Source organism: Apteryx rowi, unplaced genomic scaffold (assembly GCF_003343035.1).
Source record: "Apteryx rowi isolate R43461 unplaced genomic scaffold, aptRow1 scaffold_716, whole genome shotgun sequence".
Taxonomy (NCBI): domain Eukaryota; kingdom Metazoa; phylum Chordata; class Aves; order Apterygiformes; family Apterygidae; genus Apteryx; species Apteryx rowi.
Genome location: NW_020451001.1, coordinates 49154 through 76623, shown reverse-complemented (window position 1 = coordinate 76623; position 27470 = coordinate 49154). Strand labels below are relative to the sequence as shown.

The following is a 27470-nucleotide window of genomic DNA, read 5'->3' as shown; positions in this document are numbered from 1 at the left end:
GACAAACACTGAGGCAGCAAATTAGTGCAAAACGTGGACAAGTTGGGAAGAGACTTTTCTTTCTATCTTTTCCCTTTTCCCCTTGCTTTGTACCGCTGTTGGGACAAGAATGGGTCAACTGTGTGGACGATGCCTGCAGTTGCTGCGGGACTTTGTGGCCATGGTTCAGAGGACGTCCGCAGAGCTGCTGCACAACATTAAGGAGTGCTTAATTCTGATAAGCAGCTGCTCTTGCTTAAAACAAAGCAGCTCTAAAGGCAGACAGCTGTACAAGCCCATCCTGCAGCCTCATGAGAGGGCGACAGCACAAGAGTTTCTGCAGCACATCCAAACAGGTAAGAGGGCTTGGTTTTGTAAAGGGTTTGGGAAATGATAAGGAGATTCTTCTTGCATGTTGAAAACAGATTGCTGGTTGAACTCCTCTGACATGGCATAGAGCAGCCTGGCAATGTACTAAAAGATAGAACTACAGAGCATTTTCTTTTGTGTATGGGACACCAAGGGTTCACATGGTGTAATAGTTGGATCTAGGTACAAATGGTCAGTCACTTTCTGCTGTGCAACCATTGCTAATATATAACCCACATAAATATGTGTCATAAAAACAAGTCTCTCTAGTAACTGAAGTTAATTTGAGGAGGGGAAGGATCAAATCTTTTCTTTGTCTCCCAGACCCAGTCACTGAAGTGACACAGCTGGAAACAGGCTGTGCCTACACTGGACACTACTGGAGCCCAGATCTGAAAGCAGACAGATCACAGTGTGCTCCTGGGTGATTTCTGCACATCCACGTGGCTGGAGTTGCACTAAGGGTGTCCATGCTGTATGTGGGGAAAGTCAAAGTCCCTACAAATCCCACTGGTCTCCCAGGACCTTCTCAGACCCAAGCATCTGGTCTGCATAAGCACTTTTGTGCAAACATTTTAGATAGAAGGCTTGAACATGATTAAGGGCCTGTGCTTGAATCAGTGTAGATCCATAACTCTTTGTAAAGCTTCTCTGCTTTATAGGTTAACTCCCTAATTCCCCTGCTTACCTAGCTATGGTGTTCTCTCTAGCCCATCCTAGGATATAGCAGCATTAATAGGAAAACATTTTTTTTTTCATTCTTGCAATCACGGAAATCTTGGGTCAGTGCATTTTGTCAGTTGGCACTTTCAGTGAAAAGCTGACCTAAAATCCTTCCTGGTCTCAGGCTTCTTTTTTTCTTTTTTTGGAGAGGAGGCTGTTTGCTTGTTTGTTTTTGCTTTGTCTCTCAGATAATTGCATATGTTTATCAATGCTGGGCTAAAGCTACTCTACAAAATTGCAGACTCTTCTACTTCCATTTCTGTGAAGGCTGCAGCTTGTCCTTGGTGTGACACAGTAACACTGAAATGATCTGTCATGGAACAAGCTTCGGTTTAATTGTTGTGATGCTGATAATTTGGAGTATGCATGGATTAGCGACAGCTAACGCTGGTATTAACTGGTGCCATTACTCTGTGAATGTGGGGGGGTCTCATGCTGTTTATATGGTCCACTAACCGTTGAACATTAAGCACTGCCTGAATCCTGAAGTCCATATTCAGAATAGAACTAGACCTTTCAGCTTTGTGTACAGTGGAGATCTTCCAAGGCTGAATATTTTCTTCCAAAGGCTACCATGCTTCTGACTGTGTAAGAGACGGTCTCAGCAGTATCCCAGCTCAGTTGACAAATTAGTCACAAGGAATGGATGGTCTGGAAGAAATGGTGAGGCCAGTATGGTCCTTTGCAGCACCCACTGGTGCTTTCCAAAAAGTGTAAGTGTATGTTTTCTTAAGAAATTCCTTTCCTTCTGAGATGGGTTTTCAAAGGGCTGGTCCACCTCAGTCCTAAGGAGCTAGGGCACAGTAGCAGGGAGCCTGGAGCTGCTGCGACAGCAGTGCGCAAATGGCAGTGTGCGCTCTCAGGAAGGTCCTGACATCCATGATAATAGATACACTGAGCCCAGGAAGAAGAACCAAAGAGAACCAAGCTGCTTCCCTCTACCTTTAGCACTCTCCTATGTATTTTATTCCAAAGTGGGGCAAGCCAATCCTCCTTTCTAGGCACATTGCATCCTTATAATAGTCAGGGAGCTAACATTTGGGCAGAGTTTGGATGCATGGAGAGACTTCATGGTTGGTCATTATACTCAGTTGTTAGCTACAGCAGCATATGTTTGGTGTTATAAGTAGGTGAAGATTTTGAGAGGCTTCTTTTTCATTGTTCCCCCAACCAAAAATGCAGAGAGATGCGAGAGATTCAACTAGTTGGTGTGTAAACAATGGAATTAAACCACATGAAGAGATTGTTGGTTTTACTCCAAAAGCTTACACACTGGCTAGTCCGTTCTTCTGTTTATTGCTAATTATTAACCAAAACTGATCTTTATATGAATCAGTCCTTCTGTGAAACTCGCTTACCTAATCCTGAAGGTAGGAGTTTGTTATTCTTGATATGTCAGCAGCCTCCAACGGCTTGAGCGGAGTTTCATACTAAGGCAGGAAAGTTTACATTCATCACATCCCCTTTTTCCCATGGGAGGTAAAGTGGCTAGTTCTTGTTGTTCATAGAGATATTTGAATCTTTAATGCACTGCTTTAATCTCTTGTCTATAAATACATCTTGTACCTGAGTGCTCCGCCAGCCAGTTCAAACTACAAATTACTTCAAACTACATTACCTTTTCAACAGTTTATACTGTTGAAATACTGGAGCATTGGTCTGATGGCCCTTTTTTCATCTCTGCTGCTCCGTTCCACTCATTATAAGTGCATACTACGGTGGTGTATAGAAGTCATGCATGACTGCTGTTGCTGTATTTTTGACAGCTACTGCAAAACACCTGTTTTATTCATAGGGGAAATATCATACTCAAGAACAGGCAGAATCACGCGGGGAATTTGAGCCTGAGGCAAGCCCATTTGCAATCCATTTTGCTATTCCCTGAAATACTTTACTGCAATGCTAAGGATAGGAAACATAACAAAAATAAAATGTAACAAATTAAAAACATAAACTTTGCCTACAGTTCATAGCTAAGAAAGCCAATTTGACAAGATATATTGTAACAAAGAATTTCTGTGATTCAAGAAAAGATGAAAAGTTTTATGGAGAAAAAGAACACCTACATTTAAATTGGACAGCATAAAAGCATCTAAGGGTTATAATTTATCTTGCTTCCAATCACTAGCTGCATGAACTTCATAAGAGGCATTGCCAAGGACAGGTTATTCTAGACTGATTTATTACTACTGCTCCTGAAAACATGAATAGGGATAGATGGGTTCAGTGGAGCTGTTGCAGTACAAATATCCTTACATATTTGTTTGGCTGCTTATGTAGGTGCCTACAAATTTTTAGTCCTTTTTGTAAACTAAACTTTTTTGGATATAATTGAGTCTGTGCTGTCATTGTACATCTTTAGGTTTCAAAATGTCACCGCTTGGAAAGGACACCCTGGAAGCCTTAAGGACCTTAGCCTTTTCAGAAAACCCAGCATTACAACAGTCTGCAGCTCTCTACTATTTGCATATGAGTCAGCACAGTAAGTTATCTCAGTGCATTAGGAAATTTTCACATAATTAAAATTAAAAATTTTTTTTTTCAACTGTGAAACTCCCTAATGTATCAAAGTTCTTTTTTTTCTTTCATGTTATGTTTTCTGCTAAGGAAAATGGAAATGCTGTCAGAGCAATGTGGGTAGAGTTGTTCTGGGTTTTGCTATGAGGAGATAATCTCTCTTAATTATAAAAGGCTATTATTTATGTACTTGTAATACCTCTGAAAAAAATTGAGCACAACCCCTTTGAGAGTCTGTGTATAATGAATCTCCTGAGAGCAACACAGTCGAAAGTATGGTGCAAGGAAACGGACATAGTGCTCTTTTAAGGTTTTACATTACATAGGTTTTAGAAGATAATAAAGCCTTAGAGGTCAGATGGTAGTGGAGACTCATGAAGGAAGCATTCCTCTGTGTACCAACCATTCCATGGAAGCACTTGGCTCCTGAGATAATTTGTAAACAGATAGAAGTCAGCCTAGATATGTCAAATAGTAAGATTCCAGCAGGAGTTCGGGTCCTACAAAATGGTAGAAATATCAGCAAAAATCAGGCTATGATTTATTTATTTGCTTTTTTAAATTTTACTTAAGGAGAACATTCAGGCGTTTGGCTTGATAGCTTTATCCCATGTATTTTTTCCAGCTAAAAAGTGCAGACAGCCATGATATGAGGACCAGTTACGGGGTAGAATAACTTGTTTAGTAGCTAAGCATATTGCTTCCCTTCCCATAATGTCTTTAAAGTATTTGATTATTCAAAACATTTGCAGGGAACTTGCCCTGCTTTGCTAGTAGCAATGGAATTTAAATGAAGGGGAATACCACTAAGGCTGTGTTTGGGAGCACCTGAGGTCTAACACCTATGAGACAAAAATGTCAGAGACTGCAAGGAATGGCGGGATACCTGAATATTTCCCCTCACTGCTGCAGTGAATGTCCCCCTGCCTGTGGAGCACCTGGAACCCTTCTATGCCTTGCTGCGGTCTGCTGACCTGGAGGTGCAACAGATGTCATCCTTGTCCCTTGTCAACTTTTTGCTGGAAAGAAACAGTGAGTAATTAACAACCCGCCTCTGTTCTGGTGAAAAGGTACCTCTTCAGCCAGACCCAGTGCATAAGGAGGGCACATCTATATACCCAAGTCTATACAGATCCAAATTCCTTTTCTCACACTATAGGTTGGACAGGTGTGAATCTGTTTCTGTCTGCAAACCACATGGATTCTGGAGGATATGTTAGATCACCCCAAGCTACGTTCTATCATGGGGCAAGAGAACTCAGCTCCATCTGCAAAGGCTGGTCAGTTATTCCCAGACTGATGTGGGAATAGCTATGCCGTTCTCATTCTTGGATCAGAAGCCCACCACTTACACTTTCAACAACAGATACAGCTCTCAGAAACAAACTCTGCCTCTGAGACAGTGCTCATTTTTCTGTTATTTATTAACTGAAATTTGGTCTTAAGTTGTTTGCAGATTAAAAAAAAAAGCAAATAAAACAAGATGTTTAGTAGATTTCACTCACTTCTGTAGGCTAGTAGGGCTGATTTCTTTGTGATAGGACTGGGGAGCTGCAGATGACAAACATCACCATAAAGTTTAAGTTGACAGACAAGGCATCAATGAACCACACCCACTCAACGGAGTATTTAGGGCATCTGCTACTGCACTCCCTGGCACCTGGGCCACAACTGGTATTCCATCACACTATCCCATACCAGCAGAAGACAGAATCAGTCTTCAATGAGGTTAGCTTTTTTCTTTCCTTTTTTAAAGGATCCTGCTGCAAATAGTATCATGTCACTCTTTAAAAGTCAAAAATAATTTTTAGAAGTCTACCTTCAAAAGGAAAGGGGAGCCTGAGTAAACTGTGTACCTATTGGAAATGCAGTTTCCAAATTGCATCTTGTATCTAAAAACAGAATTGCTAGCAGAAATATTTGGGAACTCCTGAACTAGAGACTCTGAGCATCTCTTACATCCTTTCGTGAGTCTGAAGGTGAATCAAGCAAACCAAGCTAGGGATATGTGGGTGCATTTCACTCTATTTCCATGCTAGGTCCATTTTTGCATAATCATAGTATAGACTCCAAAGCAGCCAAAGGAAGGTATATTCTTTGCACAAAGGTATTAACAATTTACTTTTTGTTTGTCCATTTTTTTCTTGAATTTATGGATAGTTGACAAAGAACTAGTTGTCCAAATGGGTTTACTTGAGCCAATTCTGGAGCTGCTTGAGTCAGGAGATCCCACTGTCCAGTGTAATTCCTGTGCCTGCACCATGACTTTGGCTATCTCAGGTGAGTGTGCTGTTCTTTCCCTTTTTCCTCTGAAGTGAATTCATTACAACTCTTATGTCATATTTCAAGGCGAACAACCTATTTACAATTGGTTTAGAGGAGTCATAAGATTCAGCAGCAAATTTCAGTATTCCTCCATCATAAATTCAACTTCTTGAGATTCCAGTTAAGATCATTTTCTCACTGTTTCTGTCATTCATTCTCTAATGATTACAAACCTTTTTCTAATTTCCAGCCTAAATATATTCATGACTAGCTTATCGTAATTAGTGTCTATATTGGCTTTTGCTTCAATAGTTCTCCCTCTCTAATGTCTACAATGACGAGGCCGCTTCATTTTACTACACTGAGAAAGCCAAGCTCTTTTAGACTCCTCTTGTAAGGCAGGCTCTCTCTTCATCTTCATAGCCCTTCTGGGTGTAAATTATATGTTATGGAAATGGAAGATGGCAATTTCATCTGCTGCTTTGTGATACCACAGACCTCAAACATTGTTACAGAACAGAGATGTATGTAAATGGTGCAAGAGTTCCATTTTCAATTCATCTCTTCTGAGAGACAGGTGACCAGAAATGTGCAATATTCCAGCTGGGGTCTCACCTGGGTCTTTCATTGTCACATCCCAGGGAAATATGTTGTATGACACATCATATGATAACATTTGCTTTTTTTGTGATTGCATCGTGGTGGTGATATCATGCAGCTGATTTAGATGTCTCTGTCTTTAACCCGAGTATAGGGAAGCCACTCCAGATCCAATTCACCTTCGTTCTCTGTTGAGGGCAGTCACCTAATGCTGTTGCACAGGGCCTTTGGTGCCAGTGCAMTTCCAAGCTCAAGTAGTTAAAGTTAAGCACCCAAGGAGCTTTCAAACTAGGTAGGGATTCATGCAAGGGGGGTCCTGCAAGGGGGTAGGCTGGAGCGATGACTGATTAGATCAGTTTTGAGAACCTTTGTCCCAGTTTAGCTGGGATTTAGATGGACTGGATCCATTTCTTTCTTTTTCAGAGTACATTTAGCTTCTGCGGCAGTGAGAATAAAGCAAGTGACAATTCTCTATAATTTAATTAAATTCTAACTCACAGACTCTGGTATCTTAAAGTTTCTATTTGAGAAAAAAATTGTGTTTAGTCATGTCCTTTAGGTAAGCCATTTATGCTCCACAGTGATTTAAAAAAGCTAAATATGAAAGCACAACCGAATTAGGATAATCCTTTATATGGCCTTAAGGTGACTAAAATTCTAAATCCAAGAACAGTAATATATCTTAATTCTGCTGCAGTAAGTCTCCAAGACTGTGTGCAGAGTGAAACTGTTTAGCAATGTGCCTGCAAATTGCTTGTAAACTGGGATGTCTGGTTATCAGCTGTAATAGGTAGCCAAGAACAAAACCAGTAAACAAGCCCATTCAGCAGAAAGGATCTGAGGGTCAGTTTTTTTCAACACCAGTGTTTGTCCACAGAGCAAGAGAACACATGCACATTTGAAATTATCTGTACCTTTTCAGTCTGAGTGAAAATAGTCAGTCCTGAAATAAGAACTCCTCTCAAAGTAGACAAAAACTGAAGTAAATGTTCACAGCAAGACTTTAGGGAAAGCTGAACATCTGCATTAAGCTAAACAAAGAGGATGAGCTGAGTACAGAGCCAGGAACAAAAGTGATAACACACAACTGAAGCTGGATTTGGTTTTGGTGTCTATGCTAACAACTGCTAGTGCGCATTCAGAATTGTGCCAGCTATTTTTCAAGCACGCAAATGGCAGAGAGTGGAAAGAAAGAATTTATAAATGCAGGTTTCAAGATGAGTTATTTAGACCCAGCTTGAGTAGATGCTATTGATTTTCTCACATTAGAGGGGCATCTGAACATGTGGCCCCCTTCTAAAAGTACTTTAAGGGGGATCAGATCAGAGGTTGCAGTGGCATCTGTGCAGGGACTGCATTATTTAGATAAGCAAGTGGTCCGAAACAGAAACAGAAACATGATCTAGCCTGCCATATCTCTTATGGAGACTGTAATGCAATTACACATCTTGGTGAGCAGGTATCTCTATCCATTCTGTCATAAGTTTATGAAAAAGATAAACTATTCAGTCACAATATCTGACTGAAATTAGAATGAGAATGGAGAGAAGGACGAGAGAAAATGATTTATATAAAAAAAAAATCTGGCAAGCCCACAATGATGGGCTCTAACGAAGACAGCAGAGCAGAACCGGTTAGCTAGTGAATGACCCAAGGGAAAAGAAGAAAAGGTGGGGTTTCCTGCTCACGGAGGTTTCCATCACGTGTGTATCTGTCATGGTCCTTCCACCCTCCCACCGCAAGAACCAGCGCTCTGGTCATTCCCACGGGAGAGGTGGTGCCCAGTTGTCTGCAGGCCACCTCCCTCCTGGGCGAGCACAGTGTCCAAGCCCGGCCTGACTGCTGCAGGCTCCTGGTGCTGAGCAGCAGCGCTGAGCCCTCAGGCAGAAAAACTGTTTCAGCTCTCGCGGATGTGAAGCCTTTTCAAATCAAGTCAGCTGTGTTTCTTAAAGGAAGACAAGCCTTCGAAGTGCACAACAACTTGATACTCTGCCACTGCCAATGTTCCCTTAGGAAGAGCATCAGATTGGAAATGCGTCCCTGGGAACCTCTCTCACAGAAGGATACAGGACCCTCCTTCCCTGCCCTAGGAGGAAGGGTGGAATAAAAAAATCACCCAAATTCTGTAATCATGTTGTCCAAACATGAGCTTCTCTTCTACATTCATAAACAGTAATGGAGAGTATTGTGTGAAAGAATCAAGGAAACAGCAATATCTGAATTCTTAATCTTTTTGCCTTTCTCCTTTACTCACCTAATTAGAGTTTACATCAGACTAGACTGGTTTCCATCAGATGGAACCGCACAAAAGTATTTCTGCTGCTGCTGAGGGAAACACAAGAACAATATAAAGGCAGATTATAGTGGAGAAAGGCTTGTCTACAAAATTGATCAGAAAATGCCACCAGAGTAATAGTTTCCCACATGGAAAAGCTATTTTTAAATACATGACTTTGCCCAGAACAATTATTTTGCTCACAAAATGAGAATATTTTTTCCAAAATAAAGGGTATTTCCTTGAGTATAAAATGTTCATATGAAGGGGATGGTCACAGAAAGGGATTTATTCAGAATACTAAAGGCATACTGGCTGAACTCTACCTGAATAGCTATCCTGGGCTACCTATGCCAGTCAGTTTCCCAGTCTAGATAGGCTCCAGGTATAGAAATAATGTTTTTGTTCTCTTAAGTCTCTAAGTTAATTAGCACCTGAAGAGTTGATCTCATCCAAATACCTACCCATTTCCTGCTTTCTGCTACTTATTTCTCTCAGCAAGCTTTTGGAGACTGGCCACTGTTTAAACCATCTAGAAATGTACGTAAATGAAACAATACTGAAAACTCCAGTGGACTTCAATGGCTGTTTTGCTCAAATAAATAATGAAAGATGTAGAATATGGATGTTGCCTTTTTCTTTTATGAAAAGTCTGCAGAATACTGTGATATAAGAGAAAGTGATTTTTCTAAAGGTCTTTCAGAAAAGGTCATAAAAGAAGAACACTGTCAACACCTTATTTATTCAAAAAAGCTTTGTCTTGCTTATAATGTGGTTACTATTGCTCTGCAGGGATCATGTAAGTTAAACAATTTTTTCCCTTTTAAAAGTCTTTACAGAGCTGCTGGTTCCTGCAGCTTGCAGAATATTTGGTTACACAGAACTGCAAACTCTCTTCAGGACAGAGAGACTATTCTGTTGCTGGCCAATACTAAGCAAGTCAAAGAACAGTTTCTCTTCTAATTTTCTTACTTTTTTTCCCTTTCAATTTAATTTGTTTTGCTTTATCTACTTGCAGGCAACATCTCTAATTTCACTGTTCTGTGGCTTAGGCTTCTAGATTAAGGTAGCGGCCAGAGTCCAAGCCGTGAACCTGGAACCAACCTCGCTAAGCGCTGTATAAAGATTGAATAAAAAGACAGTCCTGACCCAAATCAGCTTATAAATTAACAAAGAGATAAGATACAATAAATGTGGGAGGACCACAGTCTCAGTCAGAAGGGAGGCCAGCCATCTCAGCATGATGGCAAAGTTTTGCCAATGTTTCTTGCGAATGTTTTGTTGGCCTCAAGGTAAGGGGGTGGGGAAGATCATAAAGGAAGGATTTTCTTTTATATAAGGGTGAATTGAGGCTACCTTGACTAAGTCCAAAACAAAAGGAGAAGAACTAAAAGCAGATTTTTTTTCTAAATTATATTTGTTAAAGTTTTTAGTATTATATTTTATGGCATAGTGTAATATTACTGTATCCAGTATATATACTATATACACAGTATATAAGTATGTTATATAGTATTTTATAATATATAGTATGTTGTAGCATTATTTAAGCATTATAGTTAACTCTCTTTTTAAGTTTTTCATCCAAGAGTCTCAAAGGATTCTGCAGATCTTTTTTTTAAATTCTGCTTGTATGCCAGGATGCTGAATACAACTCTACAAATTAATACACTGCCGGGCAGGGAAGTACCACCGCTTCTGAGAAGAAGCACCTTTTCAAATTCCAGTGGTTATGCCAAAGTCTGTTTTTAGGAACCTGTATGTTGCTTGTAGCTGTGATTGGAGTGTCATAGGCACATTCAGTGACAGAAATTGGCCCACTGAATATACCCTGCTAAATTAATTCTGTCTTATCTGCAATTAATCATTATCATAATAAGTATTATAGTATAATATAATTAATTATATAAATTATTATGTCACTTTTGGTTAGCATATTGTGAACAGGTTGGTTGGACAGAGTAGGGCTAGGGGTACAAGGCAAGGATGGCACCGACTAACCTGTTTAAGGGGAGTTATCTTCCTTTTATCTTAGTCATCCCATCCACAAAACAAAAGCATGCCTTGATCTTATGCTAAAACCAGCTATGATCAATGGTTAAGCCACAAGTCATGTATTAGTTTGCTCTTTTTTGAAGTCTTGGAATTTTTTAATGGTTTCCTTTGAGCTCGGAGAGAAATTTTGATAAGTACCAAAAAAAATCAGAAAAGTAAACTCCAAAGAAATCTAGTTTTATATGTCCTGCTCCTAACTCTCAGTAAGAGGATACTGCATGACAATGTCTTATTTCTTTCTTATTCTAATATTTTCCCCAGAGTCCAACCAGGAGGCTATTGGTGCTGCTCAAGGAATTACACCCCTGCTGGCTCTTGCCAATTCCTATGATCCTAGAGTCCAACAAAATGCGGTTGGTGCTATTCTCAACCTCACACAGTCAGGTACTTTCTGACTAATGATTTATCTGAAATTGCTGAAAGAAAATTTCTTGCGGATAGATAGAAAAATATATAATTCGAAATCATTAAGGCATATCTGAGCAACAAGTGTTTTCCTTTGCACATGGCATTCATGATGATACCATAGGCTGATGATTTTAGTTTGGCTTCTCTTTAGCTAATACAGACCCATTTTTTCCCTGTCCCAAAATAGGAAGGCTTGATTTTCAACCTCAAGGAGCTAATGCGCAAGCTATTAAGTCATCAGTCAAAGAAAAAGAAAAAAAAAAGTTAAAAAATAACTTGGTCTAAAAAGCTAGCAGCACATCTGGAGATACTTTGAAGCAATCTCGGAAACTTATCTAACATTCAACTCTTTGAATGTTTGACTTGTATCGCTAACTTGATGTTGCAAGATGCCAATTACAATAACTATTGTATCTGACGTTGTTTCCATTAAAGGCTCTTGGGATTTGTGCTATCAGCTTCAGCAAGAGCAATATTTGGTCCTCTGCAATAATATTTCCACACATTAACTCTGAAACAGAGGCCAACATTAAATCCCACCCATCTAGATGATGCTGTTATCCCACACAGCTAGATGATACAGCTGTGAGTGATGTCTTTTATCTCTAAATGGTAGAGGGGAATGGTTGGCAAGAACTTTTATAGTCGGCTGTTACACTTCTGCCATTGTTCAGAATTTTTTAAATACTTTTTTTTTTTACACAGAAACCATGGTGAATGTCATACCTGAGGTTTTTCAGATTCTCCGGCAATTCTCCGAACAATCTTTAGTAGAAAACTAGGAAGGGCTAAATCAGTCAGACAGCTTGCTAGTCATTTTGCTAAAACAGCTGCATACAAGTAGTTTGCACAAACTCTAAATTATATACTCTCCAGTCACACTTATTGGAATATATTTGGATGAATAGCATCAGTCTCTGGACCCTAATGGTTGTGCATTTTGAGTGGTTTCTTCAGATGAGAGGAAGGGAAGAGGCAGGACACTAACAGCACTTTTTTTTTCAAATGGCAGAGAAGATCCAACAGGTTCTATGCAAGGAAGGAGCCCTCCCAATTCTCACTTTGCTGCTGGAGTCTGCTGACTCAGAAGTGCAGGTATGGTTCAAACAGGTCAGATTTTTAAATAATAGCAGTGTGACTGTGGCAAGAGCACAAACTACAGAATTTAGAAAACAAAGGGGAGGGAGAAAGAAGGGTTTCTCTAGAGAAGGGACGGGGAGGAATTAAAGAACTTGTCTTTTTCTTATCTGTTTTTTGCTAAAGGAAGCTGGTATGTGACAGTGTCTTGGTGAAACTCTACTCAGTCAGAAACTCAATTTCTTTAGCTCCACAGGATAAAATTTGTAATTGAGAAGTGCATCTGCCAGCACACACTTATGCATGTGTACATGCATGCAGTTGTTATGCAGTTAGTTACCTTTCTACATCCTTCAGATCATCAGGCTAGTTGCAGATAGGCCTGTTCCTCTGTACCTTTGCAGCCTAAATTTCATCTTCCCCTCTAAGCAATTTTCTGAAGTGCTTGTGGAAGGCACAGCTTGCAAAGATTCTTTCTTCTTATTGTAAATGTCTGGGAAATCTTCCTATTTTATGCCTACCACAGATACTGTATAGAACCTCTTTGTGATTCAGCACACTTAACAGAGAGCTGGTTCTTAGTTTAAATGATGAAAAATTGATGAAAAACTATGAATCACAGTTGTAAACCTTAAAATCCACTAGTACATTAGTCTTCTAGCTAGCACAGGGTAATTTCCTCCATTGTTTTATTTATCTTTATTCAGTTCTGCTTTAAATGTCTGAAATGATGGAGCCTCTGGCATTGCTTTCTGCAAACTGTTTCAGCGTCATCAGCTTTCCCTGATATTCCTCTTAAAATTTCCTTCCTCGCAGTTCAACCTGTTTCTTCTAATTATAACCTCTCCAGTAATACATACTCCCATATATATAGACCTTCTTGGCGTTAATGTTTAAGTCCTTTGAAAACAGTCTCCTGGCATGCCGGGAGAGTGACTACATCCGACTTCAGCAGAGCAATGTAAACATGTAGTACAGCACATGTAAATGAGCTATCTTAGGTGCCAGCAGTAGCAAAGGGGCAGCAGCACAGTAAATTCCCAAGTACCCAGGGTCCTCACAGGCTTATGCAACCCACACTGCCACAGCACAGCTGCTGTGGTAGCAACAGTAGGTCGCTTTTCCTAAAGGAAGCCCACTCAGGCTGTTAGCACATCTAGCTAACAAAACACCCCAAGGATGAAAAAGCACTTTGTTTTTGTCGACTATAAATCTGAGCATTTCTCCATTTTTTTTTCCCCCTCTCTTCAACATGTCATCACTGCACCTTCCTCTCGCTCCATTTTTTTCGTGGTTCACTCCAGTATTACAGTTGCACTGCTCTGAGCAACATGGCAGCCAACGCACAGCACCACCCAGCTATGCTGAGGACAGGTGACAGGTTCCTGCTGCGGGCACTCGTCTCTCTCCTATCTTCTTCTGTAGACAAGGTAAAGCAAAGAGAGGAGGGGAGGGAGCAGATTTGCTGATAACAAGACATGCACCTACATCAGCCTTTTCATTCAGATCAGGAGGGCACTTTTGAAGCAACCCTTCTCACTGTCGCTACTTGCTGAGCTTTGGTTCACATCATAAAGCAGCCTCAGGGCATCCAGCCCAGCTGGTCTGAAGTAAATCGCCACAAAATACAAACTGGCATGGGCTTCAGCTCCTCACTTCCAGCTCTTCCGTTCTGCAGAGCTGATCCTAACATGCTGCGCTGTTTGCTAACGTAGGCATGGTCCACACTCATCATTTTCCTGATGTTTCTTTTTTGCGAGTGTTGATGTGCCCCAAAACCACAATTCTGTTGGCTCTGCCCAGGCACTCACCATCGGTGATTCCTGTGTGGAGGATAGCAAGTGTGTGGAGCATCTATTATGCTACTTTTTTTTGTTTGTTTCTTTTGGTGTGCATAGCATATCCATGGCTTCAAAGAATAACCTCTAGAAAATACAGTTTTATTGGGAGCCATGCATTGAAGAAACTTCAGTAAGCCACAGATTTAAAAGGTGGAACCTTCAAATTCTGTGTAGGAGGTAGGGGGGAAAAAAAGCGCAAAGCAAATGAGATAAATTAAATCCCTTCATTTTCCTATAATTTATTTGACGTTGCTAAAATAAGCCAACATCTGAACCCCATTGGCTCTTTCTCATCAACAACGGGATGATTGATACCAGAGCAGGGTATCAGGAGTGGGGCTGAAAAAAAGATTCATTTGACAAAAATAATCATGTCCCAAAATTCATGGTCTGAAGATACTGTGATAGCTTGCTGGTGTTGTAACATTTATTTTGAGTACAACAGCCAAGAATGCACTCTATCTTTTTTTTTTTCTCTTTGGCACAAGCAGGTTTCAAGCCAGGCATGTGTTTGCCTAAGAAATTTAGCCACCAGCGGTAAGTAGTGTCTTGAAGATAAACAAACCACACTGATTTCTTTTTTTTTTCCTCTCTCTCTCTGCCTTTCAGAGTGAGCACAGTGGGTTGGGAATCTTTCATATTAAGAGCAAAGAGATTTATTCTTTTCTATTTTTTAATGAAATGTAAATAGAAGAGGAAGGTTTAGCGCATATGCTAACTAATCCTGCCTCAGAGCTCCCAGGTAATGAGGGGAAGTACCTGAACAAAGTGACAGAGACAGCATAGGTCTTCTTATGCACCGAGCCTTTGCAACCATATTAAGTTTTACTCCCTTCCATACTCCCTAAGCATTAAACCTGATTAGGACAGAACGTCTCCCGGAATTGCTGCTCAGGTGGGGACCTGCCTCTTCCCGAGGCATGAATCTCTCTGTCATTAAATCTATTTTTTTCCGTAAGCATTTGTCATGCTATTATAAAAAATCCTATCCTATTAAATGCCCAATTATGTTTCTACAATGTACTCTGGAGATGGCAGCAGAGGAGTGTCACACTCCCCACTAGAGCCCTAGAGCCCAGAAAAGACTTGTCCATCTAGAAAATGTAGAGAGGCTTCATTTTCAGACAATCACAATTATAGCGGAGCTGGGAGTAGAGGAGCTGCTGCTTTGCTCTTTGGAGTGGTTGAAAATCCAAGGTCTGTTTAGGTGGCCACCTTTTAGGACTGCCGCTCCATCTGCTGGCTGCTCTGGCRCTGCCTCTAGTGCCAGGAAGCACTTGCTGAAGTTTCAGAGATATAAGAACAGGACAAACTGGTCTCTCCCTGGCTAACCACAACCCTCTGTGAGATACCTGATGCTTGAGGACACCTTTCTGTCTGCGCAGCAGAAACTGCCACCTTCCCACCAGGCTTTAGGCCAAGGAAGCACCCAGCAAATTCCCCTCGCTTCTTCTCAGCGAGGTGCAGACGCAAAGCGTGCCCAAAGCTATGTTCTGGTCTCAAGCCTATGTTAATCCTTTGGCAGAAGGAGACAGAACAAATGAGACTTTATTTTTGTAATCAAATATCCAGCTTTGTCCCATCCCACAGAGCTCAGGAGGTCTCTTCTAATAACATCACAGAGGTGCAGTCAAATACTCTAAGCCCAGAGCCTGCATACCTCCTAGCGATGCTCCGAAGTATACTGAACTCAGTCATTTTTCCAAACCAGCGGATACTCAGGCTGAGATTGTTGCTCACAACGTCCTGCCCAAGCTGCTTTCCCTCCTGGCATCTGGCAATAAGGACGTCCGGTGCGCTGCCGTTGCACTGCTCTGGATACTGTGCCAGCACCCGCGCAACCAGGTAGGGCAGGTGATTTCCCAAGACCAGAGGCAAAAGACTAGTTCTGGCCACTGCCCGGGATAACGCTTTGTTATGGCAAAACTGCAAAGAAAATGTGTCTTGTGAAAGACTGATAGACTCTGTGAGACTCCCCAGCCCTTCTCCAACTCACCCAAAAAGGCCTTAATTAAAAGGTCAGGTTTTGCCTATTGCACCTGCACCACCTGACGAGTCCATCTGCTGGGGTGAGCGGGACCCAAAGGGTGCTGCAGTTAGTCAGATGAACCAAGGGGACGGTTGAGGGGGAGAGGGATGTCATATTCCTCGGTCATGACCCCGAGGTCCCTGCAGYTCCTCTATGGCCCCCTCACTCCTCAGGCTGTAGGGCTCCAGGTGGGCATATGAGCGGCAGGACAGACGTCTAGCATCATAAGAGACAGAAACCACGGGGGCCACTGGGGAGGCTGTTCCTTGGCTACAGGGCTTCCCCACACGCTGAAAAGCAGAGAGAAACTGATTTACAGTGTGCAGATAAAGTGCGTCAGTGCAAAGTCAAGTGCAGAAATACATTATTTTCCAACTCAGATAATTATTTGCAAGTGTATTTGCATATATTTAACATCTTTTGAATTAGGCTTAAGACAGCAAGGAGGACTAATATAATTAAAATTCGTGCCTATCTTTAACTGATTCACTTGAACTTTCCTGTGCGTCCTCCTGTGCGTCCTTAGTTACAGAACAGTTCTTCTGTCCATCTGGGTTCAGGGTAAACACCACCATTAGCAGTGCAACGCTATGGAAATACACAAAGAAGTCTGACTAGAAATAAACAAGTGCAAATAAACAAAACAGATATCCCTGCTGTACTTTCATTCTTCACATAAAACAGCAAAACCAGTAAGTGGTGAGTGACAAATTAGTTGTTTCTTAAATAAGCTTTTCCATTACAGTAATTAAAGGCATCCTTAGGAACATGGATATGAAATGGTTTTTGATGGGTGTTTTAAGCTAACACTAACCTTAGGAGAGCTAGAATTTGGGCAGATAAGGCAAAAAAAAGTGAGACCCTTTCCTGTCATATTCCCTTAAGCAGTAGAGAGTCTGAGTGGCCACAGCTGGTTTAGGTGCTTTTCATGCTTGAAATACGTTCAGGCTGTTGGGAAATTTCCCCTGGGAATTGGAGGCCTGCTGCCTTATCCCTTGGTCGCGCGTACACTGCACAGTACAAGGCAGACTGCACCTCCTGTAACTCCAGGACGTGATGGAAAAATGGGAAAGCTCACTGCCTACACAGCAGCGAGTAGCGGCTTTTCAAAGGCACTGTGACTTAGTAGGTTTTGTGCTGCATTAGCACCAAATGTCCCCATCGCGTGTCAAACTGCCTGGTGCAATCAAAACACAGCTTGCTCCCGACAAGCTTACAACTGAGATATGTTATGTTAGTTTGAGGCTATTTGCACAGTAAAATGTTACTCGGTATGAGGCATATACTGCAACATTCTCCTCATTGATATTTTCTTTTCTTACCCCAAAACACCACTTATGCTTTTTGTTCTCCCAGCAAAGAGCACCCCGCAACTCCTTTCCTCCCTGATCCTGAAATGCGTCTTCACTAGTGCTGCAGAGCCCCAGCTGCAGAAAAGGCACGGGCTCAGTATCAGCCCGGCCAGGCAAAAGGCCCAGGAGCTCAGACTTGTTATCTCAGCAGTGAAACGGCCTTCATGGAGGGAAAGGGTCAAGAGCAAGTGATTGGAAAGCAAAGCGTTACCCTCGAGGGTTTATTTGCCACTGCATCCTATCTGCATCTCAAAATTTGTTTTAACGAGCAAACGCGGCTGTCCTTGACCACTGAAGGTTGCTGCATGGCGACATGTGCCCTGGGCACGCCGAGGAGAGGCTGACCTATCCTGCCTCGCATCCCTCCTCACCATCTCCATGCCTTTTCTGGGCTGTTTTTCACATCATTTCAAGGTCCCTTTCTCTAACCCAGGCTGAATGCTGAGCAAGACAGAGCAGGGCTTCTCCATGGGAACAGCTGGTGGAAAACAAACCTCTGAACAAAGCTAACCTTTACAACCAAGTCAAGTGATGCTTGAATTATTACAAATACCCCCAGGATACAATAGGGCAGACTTCATCCGCCCTTTCGTTACCGTGAAGCAAACCTCCTGGGATGCTTTGCAGGCATCCCTCCTCGCTCCCTGCCTAAATGCCTGTCTGCAATCTCCTGCCCTGGCCCTTGACAGCAATTCCCAGCAAGAGCTGGACCACTGCCCTTTTGCAGGGGGAATTTTATTCAGTTCTCCCAAGGACAGTCCAACCCCCAAAACAGCAGGGAAAGAGTCAGGCTTTGTGCAAAAGGGCCTTTCAAATCAGTCATTTGAGCAAAGAGCTGGGAATCGGAATAGCAAAGGTCTCCTCCAAATGACGCCGCTGACTTCCCACTCCAGGTACAAAATAGCTTTGCCTTCGCATCCTGCTACCTGGGAAACAGCGGGTAGTATTTATTTTGGCAAGCACCACTTAGCCAAGGATTTGAAAGTGCAGCATTGCAGTTTTGAGCAGAGCTGCTGCTGGAATGCTTCCCCTCACTGTCTTTTCTGAGTCTTGGGAGAAGCTGGATCAATCCTCATTCAACCAGGCGATCCATTTTTACTCAGAGAGCTCTCTCCTGACTCTCCCTCACTGTGCAGAACTGAGCCAGGAAACAAAATCTGGATCCCAGCCAAAAAAGAGGCTCAGCAGAATTTAGAGGACTGTCACTTGCTAATGTAGGTCCTAAATAAATTGAAGAGCTTGGCAAGAAAGTCATTATGTATTGGAAAGTTCATTTATAGCCTGTAGACAATTCCCTTCTCTCAGGCTGTAGCAGATCAAATAAGGGTAGTATAGTCGATAGGGATTACATAGAAAAGAGGACAGGCAGTCCAAAAGCATACAAAAGTCATTACTGGTAATTATGATTGGATTATCTAAAACTATGTGATTTCTGCCTTTGACGGGAAGGAAAAATAAAGCTAGAGAAAATTTGCAGACATATCTGCGTAGAGGATTCTTTAAATGCCCTGAGTTTAGCTATATTAGTGTCCTTTGTATCTATTTTTGTGTTTTATTTTAGCATTGCTGGTTGTGACAGTGCTTAAAAAAACATAACTGAAGATGTCAGCTGATATTAAAGGAAAATAAAATACTCTTTTGTAATTTAACCCAAATGCAAGATGCAAGTTAAACTAATTCTTAAAGATGTCTGCCTTTGGTGCCACATCAGTGATCCTGACCTTTCCCAGACTTCAGAGATATACCAATTTTCTCACACTGTGTATAGGACTGACGACTTATTTTACACCGAACACCTTTTCTAATGTGCCTCCGTTTCTAGAGACACAGATAAAATAGTTCTGAGAACTGCAAAAAAGAATTGCAAAAAGAACTATCAAATGCCTAAGGAAAACAGACGGAAAGAAAAAATTCTTCCAATGTAAGAGGAAATCTTTTGTTGCTCTTAACTACAGACCTAATCCAAAACCTGCCGAGATCAGGTTTCTCTTGTAAAGAACAGTCCCCTGTTAATCCATACTGTTACTGAGGAAACTACCCAGCCCGTAATCCAAACTTGGAGGTAAGATCTGATCCAATTGATACTAATGGGAATTGGAGTAGATTACATTCAGGAGGAGAGGGACTCACTAACGCCCATCTAAAATATCCATCAGAAAGCAGAGAAATGTATGTATAACCTCAGAAGATGATGTTCAGGACATACCACTAAAAAGATGCCCAGTCACAAACTGATTTAAAAATAGAGTCCATTACTAGGCAAGGTAAACTGTTGAGGTACTTAATGACATAGTAGTACTTTGTGACGTACTACTTTTTCCTTCCACCCCTATCCCGACCATGTCTCCTTCCCATCATGACCATTCATGTGGCAGAGCAGCCTCTGCAAGGTGGTTGATGCAAACAGCTTGCTGCAAGTGTAGAGTAAACTACTGCGGCTTAAGGCTCCAGCTTTCCATAGCAAGTGTAGATTGGTGCCATCAGTAGACTGTATTTTGAGAGGTAAGGGTCTGGGCCCAGCTGCTTTGCTGTTTGTTTAAATAAGGTAAGTAATACTCCTCTTTCAGAACCATCTACAATTTGGTGCAAAGTTTTGTCGCCATGTGTTAATGTTTTCTGTAATGGAGGTAAATTAAGAAGCTGGTTGCTCTTCTCAGGATGCTCTGACATGTGCAGAGCTACTGCAGAGCCTGGGGATGCTACTGGCAGCGCATAAAACGGACCCTGTCATTGTTGGCCATACTGCTTGTATCATCCAAAACCTGAGTCTTTCCAAAAACAGACAGGTATGTAGCCAATTTTTTCACTGAACTATACACTAGGAAGTTGCAGTTACATTTATATCAAATAAGCATTAATCACAGAAAGAACTGTTTGCTTGTTAGTCTTTTTAAACAATATGCCAAGGATTAATATTCTGTGTAAAACTGTATGAATAACAGTACCTGATGTGTCACAGCAAAAGATTTTTTCTGTATTTTTTCAATACAATATAAAAATGATAATGAAAACAAGAAATATTTTGTTTTGCCTATGAGCCAGTGAGGTGGTCACCTAATTTGAGTGGCTGTATCATAGGTATAAAACATATTTCTAGTAAAGAGATTTCATACTAATTAAAGAAACTGTCCAGGAAAATCTGAGTTTGGTTAGAAACTGAGCGCTTATTTCCTAATTCTCACTCTTTGGATGATTTGGCTTATGCATTCATGGCATTCAACACTGATCTAATTTCACTCCCTATTTGTTATTTATAAGCCCAACTACTAGTGTATATTTTGCCTGTTTGGCAAGATACTACTTGTGGCAAGATGCTATAAACACCTCTATTGCTGACTTTGCTTCAAATGAAATCGTAATCCACAGGTGCATTTCCCTTCTCCTTACATTTTAAGGGTACTCAGTTCTCTTAGTCCTCCTACTACTTTTAGAAAGGAACACATTTCTGTCACCTTGATCAAACACTGCCACTAGTAGCATAGTTGATTTTGGAGGCGGGGGGGGAGGGGGAAAGGCCCAAATCCTTGTCTCTAGTTTGTCCTTTGCTCCACCTTCTAGGACACATTTTTGGGGGACTCACTTCCTTTTTCTTTTTTCTTTTTTTTTTTTTTTTGCCTGTGTGCCCATGATCTAATTGCTACTAGTTTCAGAGACTACTTTTCTGAAGTGTCAAATGTCTGAAATGTCCTTTTCAACCTCAGTGACTTATCCAATTTCAGACTTGGAAATCTATTTGTCCTTCCCTTTTTGCATTGTTGATTCTCATTTCTGCAGCTCTTTCTCTTTGTTTACTTTTATCAAGATCAGGTTAAGCTTAAGTAACAAACTGCAGTACAAAATAAAGTTTTGTTTTGTGGCAGACAAGGACTAGTCTTGCATTCCCCTTTGCCTCTCTCCCATGAGGTAAGAGAGCACTCACTGGAGTTGAAAGAGATTTCAATTAGCCAAAAGGAAAACTTTGCTATGAATCTATGAACCTCACTAATAATGAAGAATGGGAGATAGATACCTCTCAGCACATTTCAAATTGGAATTAGAAATGTGAATTTTTAATCATAAGGTTTTCTCATTCTTAGTAATGAAGATAAGAATTACAGGAATTCTTGACAGTTGTGAAATCAGTTGTTGCAAGGGAGTGTATTCCCTTGAACTCAAGGTCTGGAGGAAGAGTAAAAAATGTTTCTGGCTTTCAAAGCCTTCTTTTAAAAAATGGACGTATTTATCACTCAAATTCTATGCCTTTCTCCTGTTATTAGCAGGGAGCTGCTTCAACTTCATAAAAGCTTCATAATGTGCCTTGTAATGTATTTAGGTTTCACTGCACAAGTAAATCCAGTGCCAGGTTTCAAGCATCCTGTCTAAGGAACTGACCCCAGAACATGTAAGAGTCCTTGTCACAAGAAGAAAACAATTTTTCTTTTTAAGCCAGCAGGATACAAACAGACTGTGGCAGCTTGAAAGGCAGGAGTCTTGAATCCAGCTTCAACCTCTAAGCAGGAAGTTAATAAATTACAACATAAAATAAATGCAAAAGAAATAAGTATTCCTTTTTCTTGATAGCCATCTGAGCTCCCTTATGGAGCTGCAAGCTCCTAGTGAGCTGACAACCTGGAGAATTCAACTTCCCTTGTTAACAGTCACCTACTGTTGTAACAGGATTCATTCCTAGATCTCATGTGCTTCTAATCCAGGACAGSATAGGTTAAGTCTCCTTGCTATTTCCAACATAGTGTCTAAAATATATACTCCTGTGCAGAAACATGCTGTCCAACACCATTTTTGGTGCAGCAGAAAATGTTTAATTCATAACAATTGTCTCCAGCAACAGGAATTACCTTTGCTAGTGAAAGATCACCTCATATTTCTGCAGATCACAGCCTTTCAATGTCAGAAAGTTTTCAAAGCCCTAGAGGCAAATATTAGATGACCAAACTAATAAACTTCCTCATTTCCCAACCCTTTGTCCTGAAGTACTCAGATTATTCACCTCTGCATCAAGACTTTAGCAAATGACAGCCTAGTCCTAACATACAGCCTGACACACAGTTATAGGTTAGGAAACTCTTTGAGCTCTAAAAGTGATCTGAGATCATGAGAACAGCCTACAGACAGGGCAAGCCCTGGGAAATGCCTAACATCAGGCGATCTCTTAGTAATCCAAGGTGTCTGACATCTGGTTGTATGAGGTCTGGGAAGGGATATTTTCTTTATTGGTGTCTTAGTCCTCAGTATTGTTAAGGTTAATTCAGTACTTTGGAAGTCCTTGGACACCAAAAACATAGGGAAGTGCTCTTTTTTGTTGCAGAGAATCGTTGAGAGCCCATGTGTTGAAGGCCTCCTCCAGACCATGCTTTCTACTGACATTCAAGAAGACTCTCTTCATTATGTGACATCTTGCCTTGCTGAGCTGGCAAAGCAAGGTAGGGAAGCAACCTCACTGTAAACAGATTAATCTGAGAAGTGCACACATCTTTTATTAATCCCGATAGCATGGGTGGAGACATACATCCCAGATCTCTCCCTTTAAACTCTTGGGAGTTTTGCCATAAGCTTCAACGAGAGCAAGATCCGACCCACTGGCAAGAGACATAGGCTCCACTGTTTGCACTCTTTACCATTGAACTGCTTAAACTTTTTTGCTCRAAATTTTTTGTGCCAAACCTTACAGCTGTGCATGGTCTGTCTACTTTTATTTGTAACATCACTCAGTTTCTACTGCTGGATTCATTTCACAGCGGCAGGAACTAATTTAAGAAGAAAAGGCTAAAACATAATGTGGCCTTTCCTTAAATTTATTGCTTGCTTTTTTTTTTTTTTTTTTTTTTTTTTTTTNTTTTTTTTTTTTTTTAAGAGATTCCACATTACCAGCTATGGAAGGTACAGCTCTCCTCATGGCAGAGAAGATCAGTGTAGATTTTCCCATCCTGTCATGAAGTTGGACATTGTCTGTCAAACGTTTCTTATCTGTAGCTGCCACTGCAACTGGTGACATGTTGCATTTAATTTTGTGAGAGGTGCCCAGCAGCAGCCCAGCAGATTGAGCCCACTGTGCTAGAGCAGCTCTCATACATAAAGTGATTCAGCTTGTCAGAAGGCACAACCCATGTGATAAAAATCCACTGGCCTTTCTGTGTATAGAATCCATGGACCTACCTTGTTGAGAGCACAACGCCAAGTCATGACCTGTTTTTACAACCCAAAATACTTACTGCAGAAGTTCAGCACTTATTTTGCTTCTCCAGCAGTGCAAAAGGTTTCCTATTTAGGCAGTTAAGGTTCTGGCAAACCTCTCGCCTGCATTTCTAGGGCACTGGAGTTTATTTACAGACTACCCTTCTGTCTTTGTATCTTCCAGAAGGAGCCACATTACACATGGTTCAGTGGATGGACGAGCCCTTGACAAAGTGCTTGCTGAGACTGGCTGGCCAACTGGAACGTACTGAGCCATCCTTTCAAGCTGCCTCCGTCATCCAGCACATGATAGGTCATGGTAACTGTCACACAGCATTAACTGTGCTTTCAAAGATATTTGCAGCTGTCTGAAGTGAAATGAGCCTTCTTCCAAAGGAGTTAACTGTCAGGCACCAAGTAACATTTAACATTTCTAAAGCATCCTCCATGTCCTCTCTACAAATTTAATAATCATAAAAAAAGCCTCCCGATCAACTTTGAAATACATAAGTAAGCAGTACTTGAGTGCATGAGAAAGCCAAGAGATGAAAATAGACCATAGGATATTAAGGTCTGATTCAGATGTTTGTTACCCTGTTCAAGCACTATCCATTCTGCAGTGCTATTCCGTAGCAGTTCTGAGGTCATTAAAAGCAGGTTAAGTGGGAAGGTGGGATAATGTAAAATATTCCTTACCTTTCTTCTTACTGAGGAAAAGATGAGAACGTTTCAGACAAGAAGCACGGTTACATCTTTCTGCTTGACCCCCCTCACCAAATCTATCAGTATATACAATATGATGGCATTCCCCACAGATGGGAGCAGAGGTTGAAAATCCTAAAGACAATTACAAGGAGATGGTCATGTCCCAGGATTTTAGGTTAACTCCACTCCCCAACCAGCAAGAGGAAAGCTTCATTTTGAACCAAACATCACTGCTTTAATTCTCAAATAGTTTAGCTGGAGCAGTAAGGTAAAATGGCCTTTATGAATGTAGCCTGTAATTTTTAGATTTCAGTGAGAGATAATGGAAAAAGCGCAAGACAAGGAAGAGCTTTATGCCTGATATACCTGCTCCGTGCAGCTGAGAGCCTCTCAGACTTGCAAGAAGGTGTCCAGATGATGCCTGCCATCTTCTCTAGAAAAGCATGGTTACCTTTTAATCCTTCAAAATGAGAGAAACAGAAGCCTGGAGTGAAGGACTCTAATAGGGAAAACACAAACCTGTTTCAATCCTAGCCTCAAGCATTCTCTACAGAACAGACTTCTTAAGAGGTGAACAGAGTCCAACAGCACAGCTGGGTTAGCACGAAAGGCTGATCTGTCCATAAGTCAGCACATCCCTCACACAAGGATCAGCTTCCTAGCACAGCAGCCCCGTCAGCAGAAACTCTGCATATCATTTACCTGAAGTACCCACGACACAGTTAAAGGTTGTAGCACATGGAAGTCCTTCGCTGTTCTTTGCAGTAACATTGATTGTAGCTGAAGGTAGCCAAGTCATTAACAATCTTAAGTGTTGGTACAAAGGTTGGTTTTAGAAGTGTTTTAAAGGTTCCTATTTATCACCAATGGTTCTCCCATTTTTGCAGAAAAGATGATGCTTTTGTTGAAATGTCATGTCAAAGAGATTCAGGCCTACCTCAAGAATTTCCTTACCCACCAAGAGATTCGCTTTCAACAGCTGGGCATTTCTACATTCTGCAGATTGCAAGAAGGTACGTCCTGCGGCAGCACTCCCTGCTGGGCCCAGCCTCCAGGGCACAGCTGCAGGCTGTTTGCTCACGTCAGCAGCAAACAGGCTCCAGGTTGTAACAGGATTTCCCCTGCGCTCCCCTGCAAGGGCCGTGCTGGGCAGCTTCCTTCTGGGGACCAGCTCTGCCCACCAAAGCAAACACAATAGCAGAATAGACTCAAGGGGAGCCAGTATCTTAGCTGCTTTAAAATAACCAAAAACATTTTAAGATAAAGGCAAGCCATAACTTTTTTAGATTAAAGGCTTTCTGATCAGCAGGAAACTGGATTCAGAAGTCCAAAAAGGTTTTCAAATATGAAATTTTAGTTTATTTTGATACAGCAAGCAAACATGAGCAGATTGCATTGATGGCAGGCATTATTGACAAACAGCATTTCTGTGGCCTTGCCAGGTCTTAGAAATAAGATAAAATGTACAAAGATGACACATCAGTAACCTTCGTTAAAAATAAATTCATTGTGAGAAAATAAATAACTGCTTGTCGTCCTCACCATTTTGCTGATTAATACTATTCAAGGTTGACAGGCCTAAAATAGTCATCAGCAATGCACCTTGTTCCATAATGTTCTCTTAAGCATAATTTCCTTGACCTCCAAAATGAGGGAATCTTGCATTGAAATTAGCATTTTATAGCATGTATATTTCTGAGAACATCAGTATTCTTTCTACAAGCATTTAATCATGCATATTTTGCTTTTTTTTTGCCTTAATTTTGCAGTGAAGGCAAAACAAAGCTGGAAAATCTCACATCTTTGGCATACTTTTAATTCTGTTCCTTATCATTTCCCAGTTTTGATTAGGGTTTTTTTTGTTTTGAGGTGGAAATTGAGTACAGATGGGATACATACTATCTAGACTTACTCACATCTTACATCTTCACGCACACAGAGCCAGAGCTAAGTCCCTGCCACATCTTCCTATGTATCTGTTGTATAGTAACAATACATGATGCTGAAACGGCCAACTGAGCTTTAGACTTCTGGACATAGGAATGAAAATGGGATTGGTATCTAGTATCTGCTCTCCTTTACGTGGTAGAAGAATATTGGTTTACCTTCTGTATATTTTACACTGTAATAAGAACCACCAAATCTATCTAACCTAAAATAAAAGCATTCTAAGCATTTGCAGAAATTACAGGGAAAATGTTTGGAGAGGGCAATTACTACAGGTTCACAAACCTAACACACTTGCTTTTTTCTCTTCAGATCCAGAATTTTCTTTAGCATTCAGAAAAAGCCAAATGACCAAACTCCTTGAACAAGTCCGTCAACAAACAGAAGAAACTCAAGAGCTTCTCAGGGCAGCTAATTGCCATGCAGACAGTTAATATTTAAACCAGATGGTTTACAAAAACATAGCAAATCCACGATCCTGAACCTTCAGAGAAGGCAACTCTTTTCATTGGCTTTTGTAGTTAAAAGTTTTCATGCTTACTTGCCTTTTCACCATACAAATAAAGAGCATACGGCTTCTTGTATGTAAAATGGAGATGTTCTGACGACAGGAGTCAGAGCAGGTCAAAACAACCACTTGGACATGTCGGCTAGCTGCTTATTTGTGCTTCAAGACTATGGCTGCATTCCTTCCCACTGTTTGGAGGAGGAAAAAGAGGAAAAAAATCCCAAACACTTGCCATACCTGGATAATCTCCCTTCCCCCCCTTTTTTTTTTAAATACCAGGAAGTGCTGTAGTCATGAGGTTTTATTTCTGTAAAAATCTGTGTCTACTGGAGCAGCGCTTCTCTATAAAGTATGCAGTTTACACTGTACTCTTCTGCATCATCTTTCTTCTGTTTCTGTTCCATGTCTCTTATTTCACAGTACCCACATTCCTCTGCGCGCTCCAGGGACATTACTTTGGAAAAGAACTGAATTAGCACAGAGAATAAAGGTAGCAAACTACTATGAAACTACTGCAGGAGGTAACTGCTGAGGGACAACTCTGAGAGAAACCACAATGAAACCTGTAAGAAACAAGATGAAGGGGAGCACCAAGGCTGGTTCTCCCACAGGCTACCGGCGCTACCCCCCAGGGGAAGAGCAAAGGGAC

The 27470-nt window shown here is 41.2% G+C and overlaps 1 protein-coding gene across 1 annotated transcript; it reads left to right on the top strand.

Moving 5' to 3' along the window:
- Window positions 1–109: 109 nt before the first annotated feature.
- LOC112976323 (vacuolar protein 8-like) lies at window positions 110–26747 on the top strand. The gene is made up of 14 exons (XM_026087433.1): window positions 110–335; window positions 3434–3553; window positions 4501–4620; window positions 5749–5868; window positions 11045–11167; window positions 12204–12286; window positions 13573–13698; window positions 14601–14646; window positions 15821–15954; window positions 20148–20276; window positions 22796–22910; window positions 23846–23980; window positions 25254–25379; window positions 26626–26747. Exons 1-14 carry the CDS (start codon window positions 110–112, stop codon window positions 26745–26747), a joined length of 1725 nt encoding a protein of 574 aa, XP_025943218.1.
- The last annotated feature ends 723 nt before the right edge of the window (window positions 26748–27470 follow it).